Source organism: Rhinolophus sinicus, linkage group LG18, assembly GCF_036562045.2.
Source record: "Rhinolophus sinicus isolate RSC01 linkage group LG18, ASM3656204v1, whole genome shotgun sequence".
NCBI lineage: Eukaryota > Metazoa > Chordata > Mammalia > Chiroptera > Rhinolophidae > Rhinolophus > Rhinolophus sinicus.
Window position 1 is genome coordinate 13,948,285 of NC_133767.1, and position 16,748 is coordinate 13,965,032.

A 16,748-nucleotide genomic window follows, 5' to 3' on the forward strand; every position below is an offset into this window, starting at 1 on the left:
TGGTGGAGTAGGAAGCACCAGGAATCTGTCTCCCCACCTGGATAACAGTTGTACTGGCGGGATCTGTCTGATAAACTATTATGGAACTCTGAAGGCTTACAACTTCCAGGGGAAGGCTTGGACATTAAATCATGGTAAATTTCGTCTCTTAGCACAGTAGCAGCTACCCAACCCACACCCCCAGCCATATGGCAGACAGCTGTGCATGTTTACTGGAGCAGCTGGCACACAGCTTACGGGAACTTGTTATAATGTCAATACTACCCAAAGCAATCTACAAATTTAATGCAATCCCTATTAAAATCCTAATGACGTTTTTTGAAGAATAGAAAAACCTATCGTAAAATTCATATGGAATCTCAAGGGACCCCAAAGAGCCAAAATAATGTTGAAAAAGAAGAACAAAACTGGAGGACTCACACTTCTTGATTTTAGAACTTACTACAAAACTACAATAATCAAAACAGTGTGGTATTGGCACACAGACATATAGGCCAATGGAATAGAATAGAGAGCCCACAAATAAACCCTCACATATGTAGTCAAATGATTTTTGACAAAGGTGCCAGACCATTCAATGGAGAAAGGATAGTGTTTTCAACAAATGGTCCCGGGAACACTGGATAAACACATGAAAAGAATGAAATCAGATCCTTATCTAACACCATATACAAAAATTAACTCAAAGTGGATTAATGACCTAAATGTAAGACCTAGGGCAATTAAACTCTGATGAAAACATAGGACAGAAGCATCACAATGTTAGATTTGGCAATTATTTCTTGGATATGACACTAAAGACACAAGTAACAAAAGAAAAAATACAAAATTGGACTTCACAAACATTTTTCAATTTTGTACATCAAAAGATACTCTCTGCCGAGTAAAAAGGCAACCCACAGGATGGAAGAAAATATTTGGAACTCATACCTCTGATAAGGGACTAAGATCCAGAATATATAGAGAACTCCTAAAATTCAACAACAAGAAAACAAATAACTTGGGCGGCCAGATGGCTCAGTTGGTTAGAGCGCAAGCTCTGAACAACACGGTTGCTAGTTCGATTCCCACATGGGATGGTGGGCTGCGCCCCCTGCAACTAAGATTGAAAACGACGACTAGACTTGGAACTGAGCTGCGCCCTCCACAACTACATTGAAGGACAATGATGGGCCCTGGAGAGAAACACACTGTTCCCAATATTCCCCAATAAATATTAAAAAAAAAAAAAAAACTTGATTCAAAAATGGGCAAAGGACTTGAATGGACATTTCTCCAAAGGAGATACACAAATGACCAATAAGCACAGGTAAAAATGCTCAACATCACTAATCATTAGTGCTTCCTCTTGTTTCACTCCTATCTATATTTGCTTACTTCACCTTATTTCTTAATAACCATTTTAAAATATCCACCCTGCTAAGACTAGTGTCCTGATTCTCTCCTCTGCCTTCCCATTTTCTTGTTAATTAACCTAACGTTATTAGTAGTAAGATCCACGAGGGAAAGTAGAGAGCAAATTCTGTAAGTCTTCTTGAACCGTCCTTCAGTTTTGTTGCAGTAACATTACATGGGGTGCCCGTGCAACAGGGCTCCCTGAACCACAGCATTTACCATGACCTGGGTAATAGACATAGTCACTGGGTGAATATCCCAGTCGTCATAAAGCTTGCATACATCATATGGCTTGCATACAGAGCCCATCAGCTGCTTCATCTGGGGTGTTCCACTTGGCATTGATAGGAGGAAATGGACAGCCCCCCTTCTCAAGGTAAACAGACCTTATAGTGGCTTTTATCCAGTCCATCAGGCTGACCGTTCCCTTGGGTGTCACCTCCTGTGCGTCTGGATCACGACAACTGTGATGGTTCCATAGGGAGCTGTGGGTCCTGTCTCAACCTAAATATGCTCTCCCACTCACTCTGCAGCATTGAAAGCAGAGACACAGCCCCACATTGGTTACTCTTACAACCCATTTCAGTAAGGTTGTTCAGGAAGCTGGTGACACCAATGGACAAAATGAAACAATGCCTTCACACCATACCCTCTGGTGTCTGTAGTTTCTTGGTTTTGCCCTTCCCCCACATGGACTACCTTTTTGGTGACCACAGGTCTTAGAGGTATTTTCTGTTCTCTCTGCACAATTTTTACCTTGGGCGGTAGCTGTTGAGGCCAGTGGCTGAAGCTCAGACTCACTGAAATCTGAGCTTGGTCCAGCATCAAGGTCTAACCCAGCACTCTCTTCTAATTTCATTGTAGCTATTACAGATAGCAATAACCAAAGGATGGCATATTTTACTTTTTTCCTATTAGTTTGCACATCCTTCTACTTCCTATGAACCAGCTGCACAGGAGAGGGATCATCTCTAAATTCCATTGGTAAATTTACCTGTAGTAACTGAGCACAATCAGCTGCTCCTCCATTCATGGGTGGCCACGTGGCCACCAGGAATCAAAGGCAGGTCACCCCTACCCTTTCATTCTTTCTCTCCCCAAACCACATTTCTGTGAGCCAGGGCGTCATGAGCAAATCCTACTTCTCTCACACCAACTGTAAAGAGAACCACGCTTCTTGTAGTACCTGTTTGCAAAGGTTTTAGGAGCCCTTTGCCAGGTACAGAGAGGTGATAAATAGATAGATAGAGATAGATAGATAGATAGATAGATAGATAGATAGATAGATAGATAGATAGATATAGATAGAGTTTTTTCTATTATCTTACACCATGTTTTTCATCAGATTGGCAAAAATTACAAAGTCTGAGGCTGCCAAATATTGCTCAGCTGTGGGCCAGATTAAATTCACACTCTGTAGATGAGTGTCTTTTGTGGTTGCCCCACAATGGGATCAAAGCTCCCCACAAAAGTTGGTTCAAATGTGGAGACTGATGAGGCCACTTCCACCAAGAGAATCTGGTAAGATGGATCCTCACAGGATGAGACTTTCAGTGGGGAGCCAGGCAGGTCTGAAGTGGCTTGAAAGAGCAAGGAGGGCCTTTCATTGTGGTTATGGGGTGAGGCCAGGCTGAGGGTCCCTCCACACTGCCAGGGCTTTCCTCGTTTCCATTTCCGTCCAGTGAGAGAGAGAGAGAGCATGAGTGTTTTCCTGTCAGCCTGGCCAGCTGTGGAACGGAAGGGGAAGAGAGAGGCATGGGGCTTTAAGGCTGTCAGCAGTCACATATTAAAAATGGAGTCTGACTTTATTACAGAGTATAACTTAATACCTATATTTTGGAAACCAGTCTGGCGATATTTAATGAAGCTGAAGAGCATAACCTCTGTGGTAGATGAAAGATGGCTGCAAATTCTATGCTCCTCTTCCCATTGAGAGATGGAATCTAATCCTCTCCCCTTGAGGAGAGGATTAGACTTCCTTGACCAGTGGAACACCCGGGAAGTGATGGTTCTGGGACCTTTAAGACTGCATCTTAAGAAGCCTCGTAGCTTCTGCCCAGGCCTCTTGGAATCTCGCTTTGGGGGAAATCAGCTGCCATGTAAGAAATCTGGAAAAGTGAAACTGTGAGGAAATCCGTGCAGGCCACAGGCAGAGGCTGCATGGAGAGAGAAATGCTGTCTGGCCCCAGCTGATGCAGCCGTCCAGCCCAGGCGCCAGACGTGAGAGCGAAGAAGGCTGTGGATGACTCCAGCCCTTGCCACCATTTACCTGCAACAGCATGAGGACCCAGCAGCAAGGCACCCCAGCAGAACCCAGCCAACCCTCAAAATTGTGAGAGAGAAAACCAAATGGTTGTTTTAAGCCTTTAAGTTGTGGAATGGTTGTTAGACAACAAGAGATCACTGAACACCCCTCCCCACTGACTCCACTTCTAGATGGATGAAAGCATGAAACTCCCATCCACAGGTCCATAGAGATATGTGTACAAGGGTGTGCATTAGAGTGTTGTTTATAACATTGGGAAAGTGCCAACAGACTAAACGTTCAATGCTAGGAGAGCGGAGAAATAAAGCGAGGAATAAACATTGGATGAAATACCATACAGCTGTTAGGAACCAACTAAATCCAAATGCATCACGTCGGCTGGATAAATCTCAGAACCGTCTGGAAAACAGCTGGCTGGATTCTTTATAATAATAAGGATCCTGAAAGACACATAAGAAGGCAAAGGGACTATTTCAGATTAAAGGAGACTAAAGAGAAATGACAGCTAAATGCAATGTGACCCTTGATTGGATCCTGTATAAAAATAAAAATAAAATCATCTAAAAAGGGCATTACTGTGTATTAGGTAAGATTGTATCTACAGTATTATATCAATGTTCAACTTGTCACATGTGATGATGGCCCATGATTATGTAGCAGAATATCTGTGTCCTCAAGAGACGCTGAGTAAAAAACTGAAGTAGGCAGTGGTTTAGCAAAATGTGTGTGGTGTGTATAGCGTGAGAGAGAGAGAAAGCAAATATGGCAAAATGTTCACAGTTGTGAGCCGGCAGGGAGCCTATTTGTTATATTATTCTTGCAATTTTTCTTTAGGTTTGAAAATTTTCAAACCTATTGATTGATTTCACTGATATGTACAACATAGACAAATCTCAGAAGCATTATGCTATGCTTAGCTAAGAAGCCAGGCACAAAAGACCACATGCTATATACGAAGTCTGACATTAAGTTCACGAACCTGTTGCAAAGATGTTGCTAACCATTTTTGATATCAAAGGGATTATGAATTTGTACCAACTGGACAGTTAACCAAGTTTACTATTTGGAAGTGCTGAAATGGCTGTGTGAAAAAGTTAGACGACCTGAACTTTTCGCCAACAATTCATGGCTCTTGCATCACGACAATGCACCAGCTCACACGACACTGCCTGTGAGGGAGTTTTTAGCCAGTAAGCAAATAACAGTATTGGAACACCCTCCCTACTCACCTGCTCTGGCCCCCAATGACGTCTTTCTTTACCCCAAGATAAAGGAGATATCGAAAGGAAGACATTTTGATGACATTCAAGACATCAAGGGTAATACGATGACAGTCCTGATGGCCGTTCCAGAAAAAGAGTTCCAAAATTGCTTTGAAAGGTGGAGTAGGCACTGGCGTCAGTGCATAGCTTCCCAAGGGGAATACTTTGAAGGTGACCATAGTGATACTCAGCAATGAGGTGTGTAGCACTTTTTCTAGGCTGAGTTTGCGAACTTGTCTGACCTCATATGATTCCATTTAAAGAGCATTCTGGAAAAGACAAAATTATAGTGACAGAAAGTAGATCAGTAGTCACTAGAGGCTAGTAGTGGGGAGAAAGATCGACCGCAGAGGGTCATGGGGAACTTTTAGGGTGGTGAAAGTGTCCTATATCATGATCATGGTGGCCGTTATGTTACTGCATATACTTGTCAAAAACTCACCAAATGAAACACTTAAAATTGGTGGATTTTATTATGTAAAAATTATTCCTTGTTGTGAGTTGAATTGTGTCTTCAAAAAAGATAAATCCAAATCCTAACTTCCAGTCCCCGAGAATATGACATTATTTAAAAATAGGGTCTTTGCAGATGTAAGTTCAAGATCCCGAGATGACATCATCCTGGATTTAGGATGGGCCCTAAATCCAATGACCGTGTCCTTGTAAGAGAAAGTAGAGAGCAATGTGAGATCCAAGGACACAGAGAAGACCCAGAGGGGAAGGTCATGTGAAGATGGAGGCAGAGATAGTGATGTGTTTACAGGCCCAGGAACACCAAGGAATGCCGGCAGCGCCAGGAGCTAGGAGAGAGGCATAGAGTAGATTTCACCCTCAGAGTATCTAGAGCAACCAACCTGCCCACACCTTGATTTTGGCCTTCTGGCCTCCAGAACTATGAGAAAACAAATTTGGTGTTTAGTAGTTTGTTACAGCAGCCCTAGAAAATGATTACCTATCTCAATAAAGTTGATTGTTGTTTTCTTTTTTTAGTTGGGGGTGAAAACATGGGAACATCAGGTTAAATGGTAAAAGCAAGCTGCAGAACAATGCAGTCAGTGTGAAATATTTTCTGTAAAGGTTTTAAATGCTCCCAACAGTACTACCTATTGTTCATAGACTTTGAATATGTCGTAAAAGCCTGGAGGCACCTGCCATTCCCACTGGGCAGGGCAGGCAGTAGGACATTCTTCTGACCTCTGGATACCCCACATAGACTGCCCAAAGCATTGTGAGGTCCTGGAAGGCTTCTCCAGGGAGGAGATCCCCAAGCTGAGGCTTGGAGCACCAGGGGCCCAGCAGGGCCTGGGAAAGTCGGAAGAGCATTCCAGGCTGAGCGTGGGCCTGGAGGCTCCAGGAAGCTGGATTGTTTGGTGGCAGCTATAGGGCATATGAGGGCTGCATTGACATTGCCTCTTTTATCTGGTCGCAGCCCAGCCTCCCTAAAGCTTTTCTTGGGCCAAGCTGTCTCTTCTATCCATCTTCCTCCTGGAATCAGCAGGGAGGCTGGGAGAAGGCAGCTGGGGGGGCAGGGGAGGGGCTGGGAGGCCAAGACTCAGGTCCAGCAGGGCGGCTGGAGGCCAGAACTCCTGAGTCCACAGGAGGCTGGGGGTCATATTCAAATGCCTGAACAGTGACTGGGGCTAGGAGCCAGGCAAGGGTCTGCCATGTAGGCACAGGCCAATCACTTCGCCTCCCTGAACTGGTTCACTGTTTGAAGGATGTGACCTCATGGGGTTGCTGTGAGGATGAAACACACCATAATGTGCATGGTGAGTCACCTCTTGCGGCCAGGCAAGGACCACTAACACCAAGCGCTGGCTCTTCACCCTCATTTAATCCTCACCACCCTGTGATCTAGGACTTATGGCCCCTATTTTACAGATGAGGAAACTAAGGGCTACAGAGGTTAAACAGCTATTGACTCAGGCACACGCAGCTGGTAAGTGGCCAAACTGGAACGTGGAGTGAGAATGTGATGCAGCGCCCACGAGCCAACTCCTTTGTTGTACTGTGTCATTGGTTCATTTCTGGTTTATGGATTGACACTCCTTCTAGCTTCTGGGTGGACTGCGGACTTCTTGGGAGCCGGGCCTTGACCATTTCATCTCCAGGTGAGCCCTGTGCCAGGATGGGGCTCAGGGAAGGTGTGCTGAATGTGGGTGGGTGTGGGTGGGACCTTCCCTGGCATTTGGAGGAGGTTAGGTGGCAGCACCAAAAGGGAGGCTGGGGTGTCTCCAGGCCTGCAAAGTCCACCAGGCTGTTCCCACAAGTGCTATGGGAGAGCATGGAGGCCTTGCTAGGCAATGCTGCCTTCAGACTCCTTTGCAAAGGAATTGGCCTTTCTACTCTGGGCTGGCAGGAAACCTTGGACCAGTCCTGGGACCCAGGAGCCCCAGTCCCTACAACACCCCTCCAAGGAGTCCTTGTACCTATTCTCCCACAAGTCATGAGTCCCAGCTCCCTTCTTCCTCCTGTTTTTTTAGGACCCAGCCAAACAGGGCCTAGTTCTCCGTGACTCAGGCATCTTGACCCCCAGCCAGAGGGTTATAGGACCAACTGGTACTGGCTGGCAAAGCTGGTTATACACATCTCCACCCATCACCACATTCAACAATGTCATGTTCGTAGCTTGAAATCAGCCATGGAGGGAGTATTTACACCACAGAAATTGGCAAATGCAACAAATCCGGACTTTCTTTTTCCCCAGACAGCCTGTTGTGAAATAGTTATCAGCACACCACTGCTCCCAGCCCTCCATCTGTCCCTGCTCACCAGGCCAGGAGCCCCAGGAGTTTCTGTAACCCAGGGAGCCCTGGAAGTCTGAGGAGACTTGTGACAAGTTACAAGGCCATGGCTGGGGCATCACCCATATGCCCGGGCTGTATTGGGCTGGACCCTGGAACCCAGTCCTGGATCCTCCAGTCTCCATTCCTTGGCATCTGTCCCACACTGGAGCACAGCACCCAGCTCTGCTCAGCCTGGGAACTGACAGCCCCACGCTGGGAGCCACTCAGGCAAGTCCCGTTAGCTGTCCTCACCGGCAACCGGGAATCAGTATGACGGCACACACCCTAAAGTCACATTTCTGCAGGTCACATTCAAGTTCTGTCCATGTGACTCCAAGCAAGTGAGATCTTCCGTGAGTCTCAGCTTCCTCGTCTGTAAGATGGGGATAAAGTAGTTCCTGTTTCATTAGAAGGTCATGAAAGTAAAGTTGGGCCTATAAAAGAGCCGACTCAGCAGAGTGCTTACTGTGTTTGATTTGTTGTTATTATTATTGTTAATAATTTCCTATCTATCCCAAACCACAATGAGATATCACCTCATACCTGTCAGAAGGGCTATCATAAATAAATCACTTCTTGGTATTTACCTGAAGAAATCCAAAACACTAATTCAGAAAGATATATGCTCCCCTATGTTCACTGCAGTATTATTTACGACAGCCAAGATACGGAAGCAACCTAAGTGTCCATCAATAGACAAATGGATAAAGAAGATGCGGCACATATACACTAATTTAATGGAATATTACTCAGTCATAAAAAAGAATGAGATCTTGCCATTGTGATAACATGGATGGACCTGGAAGGTATTATGCTAGGTGAAATAAGTCAACAGAGAAAGACAAATGCCATATGATTTCACGTATGTGTGGAATCTAAAGAACAAGGTAAATGAAAAAAACAAAAAGAAACAGACTCATAGATAGAGACCAAACTACAGGTCGCCATATGGGAGGGTGGTTGGGAGACAGGTGAAAAAGGTGAAAGGGATTAAGAAGTACAAATTGCCAGTTATAAAAATAGTCACGGGGATGCAAAGTACAGAATAGAGAGCACAGTAAATAATATAGTAAGTATTATGAATAGTGCCAGGTGGGTACTAGGATTATTGGGGTGAACACTTTATAAGGTATATAAATGTCTAAACATTATGTGGTACACCTGAAACTAATGTAATATTGTACATCCACTGTAATTGAAAAATAAATTTAAAATATATAAACAAATGAGAAATAATTTCCTATCCCACAGGGCAGTTGTGGGGGGGAAAGGAGCCGACCTCGACGCTCAGCGTGAAGTCTGCACACAGTAGGTGCTCAATTAATGGGCCCTGCCCTGTTTCCGTTGGCAGCAAGATGGGCCAGTGCCTCAGACCTGGGTTAAAGTGACTTTCCTTGGGTCCCACCCGTCCATTCCGGCCACCAGGGGGCGCCCCAGCCCTGCCCGCGGCACCGCCCCCTCACCTGTGCGGGTAGTGCACCTGGCGCCGCCTCCGGAAGAAAGGAAGAGAGTATCCGGGACCGCGGGGATCTCGGAGGGAGACCAGCGTCGTGGGGTGAGAGCCTAGGGGGCGCCGAGGACAGGGGCCCTACGAGCTTCAGGCAGGACAGAGCCCGGGAGAGGTGGCGCGGTTGGCTGGGTGTTAGGGACACCAGGGCTGACTCATGGCTCTAGGAAGCAGGGGAGGCTGGCAGGAAGGAAGGTGGTGGCTGGGCTTGCGACGCCTGGGGCTGGGGGTCGAGGAGCTGTGATCCCTGGGTTGAGGTACTAAATGGTAGCTCCTTGCATGAGGTGGGAGAAGGAGGGACCCCATGAGGTCTCCAGAGCAGGGTCAAGCCCTCAGGGGACACGGCAGGAAGACCCCGGGCCGGAAGACCCTGGGTCAGGCCTGAGGGCAGCTGGATTGGCACTACTGCGACCCCTGGATCCTGCAAATAGGGCTGGGCTTAGACACCTGGCGAGGGGAGGAAAGGGAGGGACAGGTTGTGTGTGTGCGTGTGTGCGTGCGTGTGTGTGTGTCCGTGTCCGTGTCCCAGAGGACTGGAGTGGAGGAGTGTACCAGGGAAGCCCTGTGTGTCCAGTCACTCTGGAGCCCCTGAACTGCCAGGCCCTGGGAAGCCCTAGGGGAGTGCCACCAGGCTCCTGGCTCCTGTCCCCAGGGGCGGACCAGGGAGTAAACAGAAACCTGGATTGGCAGGGCAGCAGTCACTGCCCCAACCTGTTATCTTGCCCTGCCCTGGTTGGGCCTGACAGCCAGGCCCTGGGACACTGAGGAGCTGGGGCCAACACTCCACAAGGGGAGGGCTGAGGGTCTAGGCACCTGAGTACTGAGGGGTGGGGACCGAAACGCCTGGGGCCTGAGAAAACAGAACGGGGCCAGGATACCCAGAGGGCATCTGAGTCTTGGGGAGTTGGGGACCTGGGCTTCTGGAAGAGGAGGGGGCTGGATCGCTGGGGACTAAGGGGTCAGGACACTAGGTTCCCAAGGCTATGTTCTTGGAAGGAGAAGGGTCTGGACTTGTCCCTGAGTCCTGAGTCCCTGAGAACTTCGGCTCTGGGAAGAGTTTCACAGCTGGTGAGGAGCTAGGAGAAGGGGGCAGGGACTGTCGTCAGTAGGGTGGCCTGTGTCCCAGCCTACTAGGACAGGTTTCCCCGGGGCGGAGACTGACTGCCAGAAGTAGAAGGCAGGGCAGCCCACTGCAGACTTCTCCCTGCCTCAGTTTATTCTGGGGACATTAACGGAGCTGAGTGGCCAAAACACAGATCATTAACCCTTTGTGGCCCAGGGAAGCCCTGGCTGCAGGCCTGGGCAGGCCAGTGGGCAGGTAAAGAATTAAGAGAGGGCCGGGTCTTGGCCAGCAAGGGGAGAACCCCAGCTGCAGAGTACAGTGTCCTGCAGTTACCTGTCCCCACAGAGCTACATGTCCCCACAGATGCTGCAGGCACCATGAGCTCCCCGGAAGGGCCAAGCTTCCCATCGGGGTTGCTCTCAGGGGGCGCCTCCCCCAGCGGCGACGAGGGTTTCTTTCCCTTCATGCTGGAGCGGCGGGACTCATTCCTGGGAGGTGGCCCAGGGCCTGAGGAGCCGGAGGACCTGGCCCTGCAGCTGCAGCAGAAGGAGAAAGACCTGCTGTTGGCCGCAGAGCTTGGCAAGATGCTTCTGGAGCGAAATGAGGAGCTGCAACGGCAGCTGGAGACGCTGAGCACCCAGCACTCTGAGCGTGAGGAAGTGAGCTGGCGGCAGGGGTGGGCAGAAGGAGGACAGGTGGCAGGGGCCAGGCAGGTGGGCAGGGGAGGAAAGCCAGGCAGATGGACACTTCTGGAATAGTTCAGGGCGGGACCCCCTCCCCCTGGAAGCGTTGTCTGGTGGTTAAGAACACGGGCTCTGAGGACAAGTCAAGACGTAAGTTCAGATCCCTGCCTGGCTCTGTGACCCTGGGCAAGCTGCTGGCCCTCTCTGAGCCGTGGGTCCGTCTCCTCAGCAGGATAGTGCAACCCCAGCCAACAGTTACTGGGCACCTCCTCCCCGCCTGGCTCTAGGTTGAGCACTTTCCATGAATCATCTTGGTCAATTCTCATCCAACCCTGTGAGGTAGCAACAGTTCTTCCCTCTGTCCAGGTTCTGTCGTCAGCCACACTGTCACCCTGGGGTCACATCTCTCCCCTAAACACCCTGGACTCCACTGACGCCATGTCATCGGCCCCAACTGCTGCCCCGAGCCCAACTTGGTAGCTCATTGCCCCGCACCTCTCCACCAGGCCATCGAATGGGCATTTCAACATAAGTGGCACTTTTGATTATGACCCCATCACCCACTGTCCCCAACCCAGCTTCCCCCCTTAGCACCTCCATGATCTCTTCTCCAACATCTGCCACTTCTAAGCCACATTCTGAGTCTACCCACTTATCGTCTCTGCAGCCTCCATCACCTCTGACCCAAACACTGAAACTGGTTGGTCCCCAGCTTCCACCCTTGCTCCCTGGAGCTGATTCTCTATGGGGCAGCCAGAGGGATCTCCAAAATTGCAAATCAGATCATTTCAGTCCTTGCTCAGAATCTCCCAATGGCTCCTCGTCACACTTAGAATGAAAACAAACTCCTCAGCAGGGCCTACAAGTTCCCATGGGCAGCCTCCTGATTTCAGCTCCGTGTAACACCCCTTCTCCAGCGGGTCCTCTTTTCAGTTCCTGAGTAACCCAAGCTTGTTCCCTCAGGGCCTTTGCACTTGCTGTTCCTTGTGTATAGCCCTCTTCCTTCTTGCCCTGCAGGAGTCAATTCAGACATCACTTTCTCCTGAAGGAGCCCCCACCCCACCCTGCTTCTTTTCACCACTTTCCAGGGTTTATAGCCCTACTGTCCCGCCCAAACTACCTAGTCAAACATGTGTCCATTTGCCTCATACCCTCTTGAGTCTAAGGTGTTTGTGGCAGGGAAATTGGTGGTCTCGTTGACTGCTGACAGCCAGACCCCAGAACAGAGCTCAGAAAACACTGGATGGATGGATGGATGGATGGATGGATGGATGGATGGATGGATGGATGGATTGGACATGGAGATATTAAGGGACTTGCCTGATCACAAAGCAGCAGCAGCAGGCTGGACACTGGCCAGAACAAGTGGGTCCCAATCCTGTGGGCTTAATCCTAGAGCTGTGTTGCCCCCACAGTATTTGGTTAAGAGTATGGCTGTGTTGGGATCACTGCTCCACTAACTCACTGTGTGTCCTTCCTTGGGCAAGGCATTTCACCTCTGAGCCTGTTTCCTCATCTGTAAAATGAGGACATTAACGATTCTAACTCTAGTGAATTATTATAAATGAAATAGTGCAGGTAAAGCACTAGCACAGGACCTGGCAGGAGTACTGCTAATAACTGTAGCAGCTATGGTTAGCATCACCTTCCAGCTCTGGGAGTCTAAAGAGAGTGGGGGCCAGCCTCTAGCCCCCCAACTTGCCTGCCTCCCCAAGCTGAGCATTTGGGTGTGCCAGAAGCGTCCCCCCGCTAGTCAGACAGGTTTTGGAGAGGGCAGGCAGGAGCATGGGGCCCCGGGTGGAGCTGGCCAGTGTTAATTAGAGGGAGCTGGCCGGAAGGAGCTGGAGGAGAGGGGCTGAGCAGAGGCTGGGCAGAAGCTGAACCTCCAGAGCCCCTGGGACAGGAGTGAGGCCATGGGTCGAGGCTTAAATTCTGCCAGACTCAGGCGCCAGAAACGGCGTCTGCGACCTCGGGTGCAAAAGTACAGGCAGCAGCCAGAGGTGAGTGGGCGACAGAGAGGCTCATCCCACTACCCCACAGCCCGCAGTCAGCCCCTCCTGTCTGACCTGGAAACTTCTCTCTACTGTTCCCCCTCCACCTGCCTCCTGAGCCTCTGCATTTCGCTCTCTCTGCCTGTTTCTTCCTTGACTTTTGCTTTCATGCCTGTTTCACACCCCCTCATGCCTTGGGTCTCTGTCTCTCCATCTTGGTCTCTCTCTGTCTGTTCCAGTGTCATCTCTTCCTCTCTGTCTCTGACACTCTATCTCGGCCCCCACAGCGGCTGCAGCAGGAGAACCATGAGCTCCGTCAGAGCCTAGCAGCACGGGGAGCTGAGTGGGAGGCCAGGGCTGTGGAGCTTGAGGGGGACGTGGAGGCCCTGAGGGCCCAGCTGGGGGAACAGCGCTCGGAGCAGCAGGACAGTGGGCGTGAGCGGGCACGGGCCCTCAGTGAACTCAGTGAGCAGAACCTCCGGCTCAGCCAGCAACTGGCCCAGGTGAGACAGCCCTGATCCCAGGGCAGGGTGGGGGGGCTGGTTGCCCTGGGCTTGGTGCTGAGGCTTGAGCCAGCTGAGAGCTCTACTGCCTCCCCCTCCCCAGGCCTCCCAGAGTGAGCAGGAGCTTCGGAAGGAACTGGATGGCTTTCGGGGGCAGTGCCAGGCTCAGGCCCTGGCTGGGGCAGAGCTGAGGACACAGCTGGAGAGTCTGCAGGGCGAGGTGAGTGCCAGCTAGGGCTGGAGCCTATTGAGCCAGGAAGACTGGGCCTAGGGCTATCTGGAGCTGGCCCAGCACCTGCCCTCCAACTTGGAAGACTTTCCCTAGAACCAGATGCTGCAGAGCCGCCGTCAGGACCTGGAAGCCCAGATCCGAGGCCTGCGTGAGGAGGTGGAGAAGGGCCAGGGCAGGCTACAGGCAACCCATGAGGAGCTGTTGATACTGCGGCGTGAGAGACGGGAGCACAGCCTGGAGGTGACCCGTGGGGTTGGGGTATGTGGGTACATCCAGCTGGGGCCTTGGCCACTGCCTCAGGTCTTCCTGGGAAATGAGGCCAGAGCTAGGTCGCTAGGAGCCCCAGGAGCTGGGCCACAAGAGCATAGGCATTAGCCCAAAGGCAAGTGGGAGCCATGCAAGGGTATTAAGCAGGAGTGGTATACTTTTAGAATGCACCAGAGCCAGGCAGCTGGGAGGGCAGGGAGGGAGCTGAGGCTAGAGCTCAGGCCAGCGATGATGGGGACCTGGACCAGGTCTGGGGAAGTGGTGATGGAGAAAAGGGAATGAAAAGAGGCAGAATGGCCTGATGTTTGAGATCTCAGGAGTTTGTGTTGTGGGGTTAAATTTGCTGGGTTCTTATCCCAGCATCCCTTCTTATATTGTGGGACGCCCAACCTCAGTTTCCCCATCTGTGAGATGGGATGGTAATAGCATAGAGGTTTGGTGAGGGTGTAAGGCACTGAGCACAGCACTAGCTTAGAAGACAACAAATGCTGGATGATAGCAATTAGTGAAAGAGTTAGAAGGTTGACTGGTCGGGGACTAGGTTACCTGGTGGGGTGTGGCTGGAAGGAGGGTGATGGGAGTCTTTGAAGCCGGGGCACCCATCCGCACCCTGCTTTATAGGCAAGGAAATTGGTGTCAGCCGAGGGGAAATGCTCCGCCCAAGGCCGTTTAGGCGCGCAGATGCACGGGACTGCTTGGCTTTCCGCGGCGCGCGGGTGCCCCCTGTGGGCGGGTCGCGGGATGCCGGCGGCGGACACACATGGCTGATTGCCCTCGCTTGTCTGTCTGCCCACGCTTCTGTATGTCCGTCCCTACACAGCTGGAACGTGCGCGCTCCGAGGCCGGGGAGGCACTGAGCACGCTGCGGAGGCTGCAGAGGCGCGTCTCCGAGCTGGAGGAGGAGGCGCGCCTCCAGGACGCTGACATGTCAGGAGCCTCGCTGCAGTCAGAACTTGCCTACAGCCTCGACAGCAACCAGCACCAGAACGCGGATGGACACAGAGACGCCCTAGTGAGCTCGCGGCCCACCACCCCCAATGTGTGCTATACAGGAGGACTGCAGACTCCACCCTCTTCCTTTTCCCACGAGATTTGACACCTCACTGACTTAATTCCTTTGGTGAACAGACCCCGGAGACCCAAGAGGCATCCAGTAACCAGGCTTCGCCCCAGGAGGACAGCTTGGAGCCTCCCAAGAAGCGAACATCCCTGAGCCCAGGGGAGATACTGGAGGAGAAGGAGGCAGAAGTGGCCCGGCTGCAGGATGAGGTGAGGGGTGCATAGTGTTGCATGCAGAACCCCTCCTAAGGTCAGTTTCTCTACAACTCTGAGCCTTTGTCCATTATTCCCCCACCACCTGGATTGCCCTTCACCCTGACAAACTTGGTCATGCTTCAAGCGCCAACCTGTATGCCACCTCTTCCAGGAAGACTTCCTGGATTACATACCCCCACCCCCTACTTCCACCCCCGACCCCCGCCCCTCCCCCCGCTTAGTCCCACCTCCCAATGTTTCTTCATGCATCCTTCCTGCAGGCTTATACCACCCAACTACCCCTGCACCAGCCTGGGGGCTCAGAAGATTCATCTCTAGCATAGGGCCACAGCTGCCTGGGGTGTTTGTGGTGCAGGCAGGGGAGGGCTGGGAGAGCTGGAACCCTGGTTGGCTTGGAGACCCGGAGGACTAAGTGCCTCTCTGCCCCCTCCCCTGCCCGCAGATCCAGCTGCAGCGGGCAGAGCTACAGTCCCTGCGGGAGGAGCTGCAAAGACAGAAGGAGCTACGGGAGCAGAAGGATCCCGAGGCGGCCCTAAACAGCGCCCTCTCAGACAGGGAGGAGGCCGTGAACAAGTGAGCCTGTCTCTGTCACCTCCCCAGCGGGGCTGCAGGCCTCCCAGGCACTCTGGTCCTTATAGGCCTCACTTGTGATTTGGGTTATAATTATCCCCACTCTGACCCAGGGGCCCTCTGACTCCCTTGGTTTTGCTGTTAGCTGTCCCACTCCCGCCGGGTCCAGGAGCCCCCGCCCGGTCGCTGAAGCCCCAGCATCCTCGTACCTGCTCTTTTTCCCTCTCATTTGCAGGGTTCTGGAACTGTCCCTAGAGCTCAGCCGCGTCTCTTTGGAACGGGACTCCCTCTCCCGGGAGCTGCTTCGCACCATCCGCCAGAAGGTGGCGCTGACGCAGGAGCTGGAGGCCTGGCAGGTGAGTGGGCGGGGCCAGAGGCGGGGTCTACACTGGACGAGGCTTGTGCGCTGACCCGCCCCTCCCGCCCTGCGGGTGCCCGCAGGACGACATGCAAGTGGTGATTGGACAGCAACTGCGCTCCCAACGCCAGAAAGAGCTGAGCTCGGCTGGATCAGTTCCGCATCGCCCCGCGCCCCGCTTCTCGTTACGCCGGGGCCCTGGGCCTGCCGGCGGCTTCTTCAGCAACCTCTTCCGAAGGACGTGAGGGACTGGCCAGGGGGCCCACCCTTGCTCTCTCTGGCTCACTTTCCCTTTCTGGCCAATGGAGCGACTGACTGGGCCCCGGTTGTCTTCCAAAGGGGGCTGGTGCCCTCCCAGTCCTGGGAGGCTGGGCAGGGGCTCACTGGGAGCAGGGACCAGCTTTGGGGGCCAGGGGCCCCAGGTGGGTGGCAGGGGCAGGTGGGGAAGAGCTATCTATTTTTTGAATCTATTATAGGTCCTATCTTTTCTATGCACTAGGCCCCCTGGTCCTGGCATGCTCCAGGGTGGGGGTAGGTATTTATGTATCAAGATCAGACAGAGTAATATATAAATCATTAAACCGACTTGG

At 51.6% G+C, this 16,748-nt stretch overlaps 2 protein-coding genes across 6 annotated transcripts in view; one reads left to right on the top strand and one right to left on the bottom strand.

The window, feature by feature from the left end:
- MMP25 (matrix metallopeptidase 25) overlaps positions 1-16,136 on the bottom strand; it is a 34,290-nt gene extending 18,154 nt beyond the window's left edge. Inside the window, exons 1-3 of one of the 3 annotated variants that reach the window (XM_074322838.1) lie at positions 16,010-16,136; positions 4,891-5,192; positions 3,995-4,101 (exon numbers count right to left, since the gene is read on the bottom strand). In XM_074322838.1, the coding sequence (XP_074178939.1) occupies positions 3,995-3,997 (3 nt within the window). In that variant the 5' untranslated portion in view covers positions 3,998-4,101; positions 4,891-5,192; positions 16,010-16,136. The remainder of the gene's footprint in view (positions 1-3,994; positions 4,102-4,890; positions 5,193-16,009) is intronic. The other 2 variants (XM_074322839.1, XM_074322840.1) reach the window with 2 other exon arrangements.
- On the top strand, positions 9,185-16,743 carry BICDL2 (BICD family like cargo adaptor 2). Of its 3 annotated transcripts, none has more exons than XM_019719605.2 (10): positions 9,185-9,264; positions 10,643-10,938; positions 13,241-13,456; positions 13,560-13,676; positions 13,782-13,946; positions 14,776-14,967; positions 15,084-15,224; positions 15,673-15,803; positions 16,036-16,156; positions 16,242-16,743. In XM_019719605.2, the coding sequence occupies exons 2-10, from the start codon at positions 10,657-10,659 to the stop codon at positions 16,401-16,403; spliced, it is 1,527 nt and encodes a 508-aa protein (XP_019575164.2). In that variant the 5' UTR covers positions 9,185-9,264; positions 10,643-10,656; the 3' UTR covers positions 16,404-16,743. The 3 variants fall into 3 exon arrangements, with proteins under 3 accessions (XP_019575164.2, XP_019575166.2, XP_019575167.2); XM_019719607.2 differs by having other exon boundaries at positions 13,782-13,928; XM_019719608.2 differs by lacking the exons at positions 9,185-9,264; positions 10,643-10,938 and adding an exon at positions 10,981-12,962.
- The last annotated feature ends 5 nt before the right edge of the window (positions 16,744-16,748 follow it).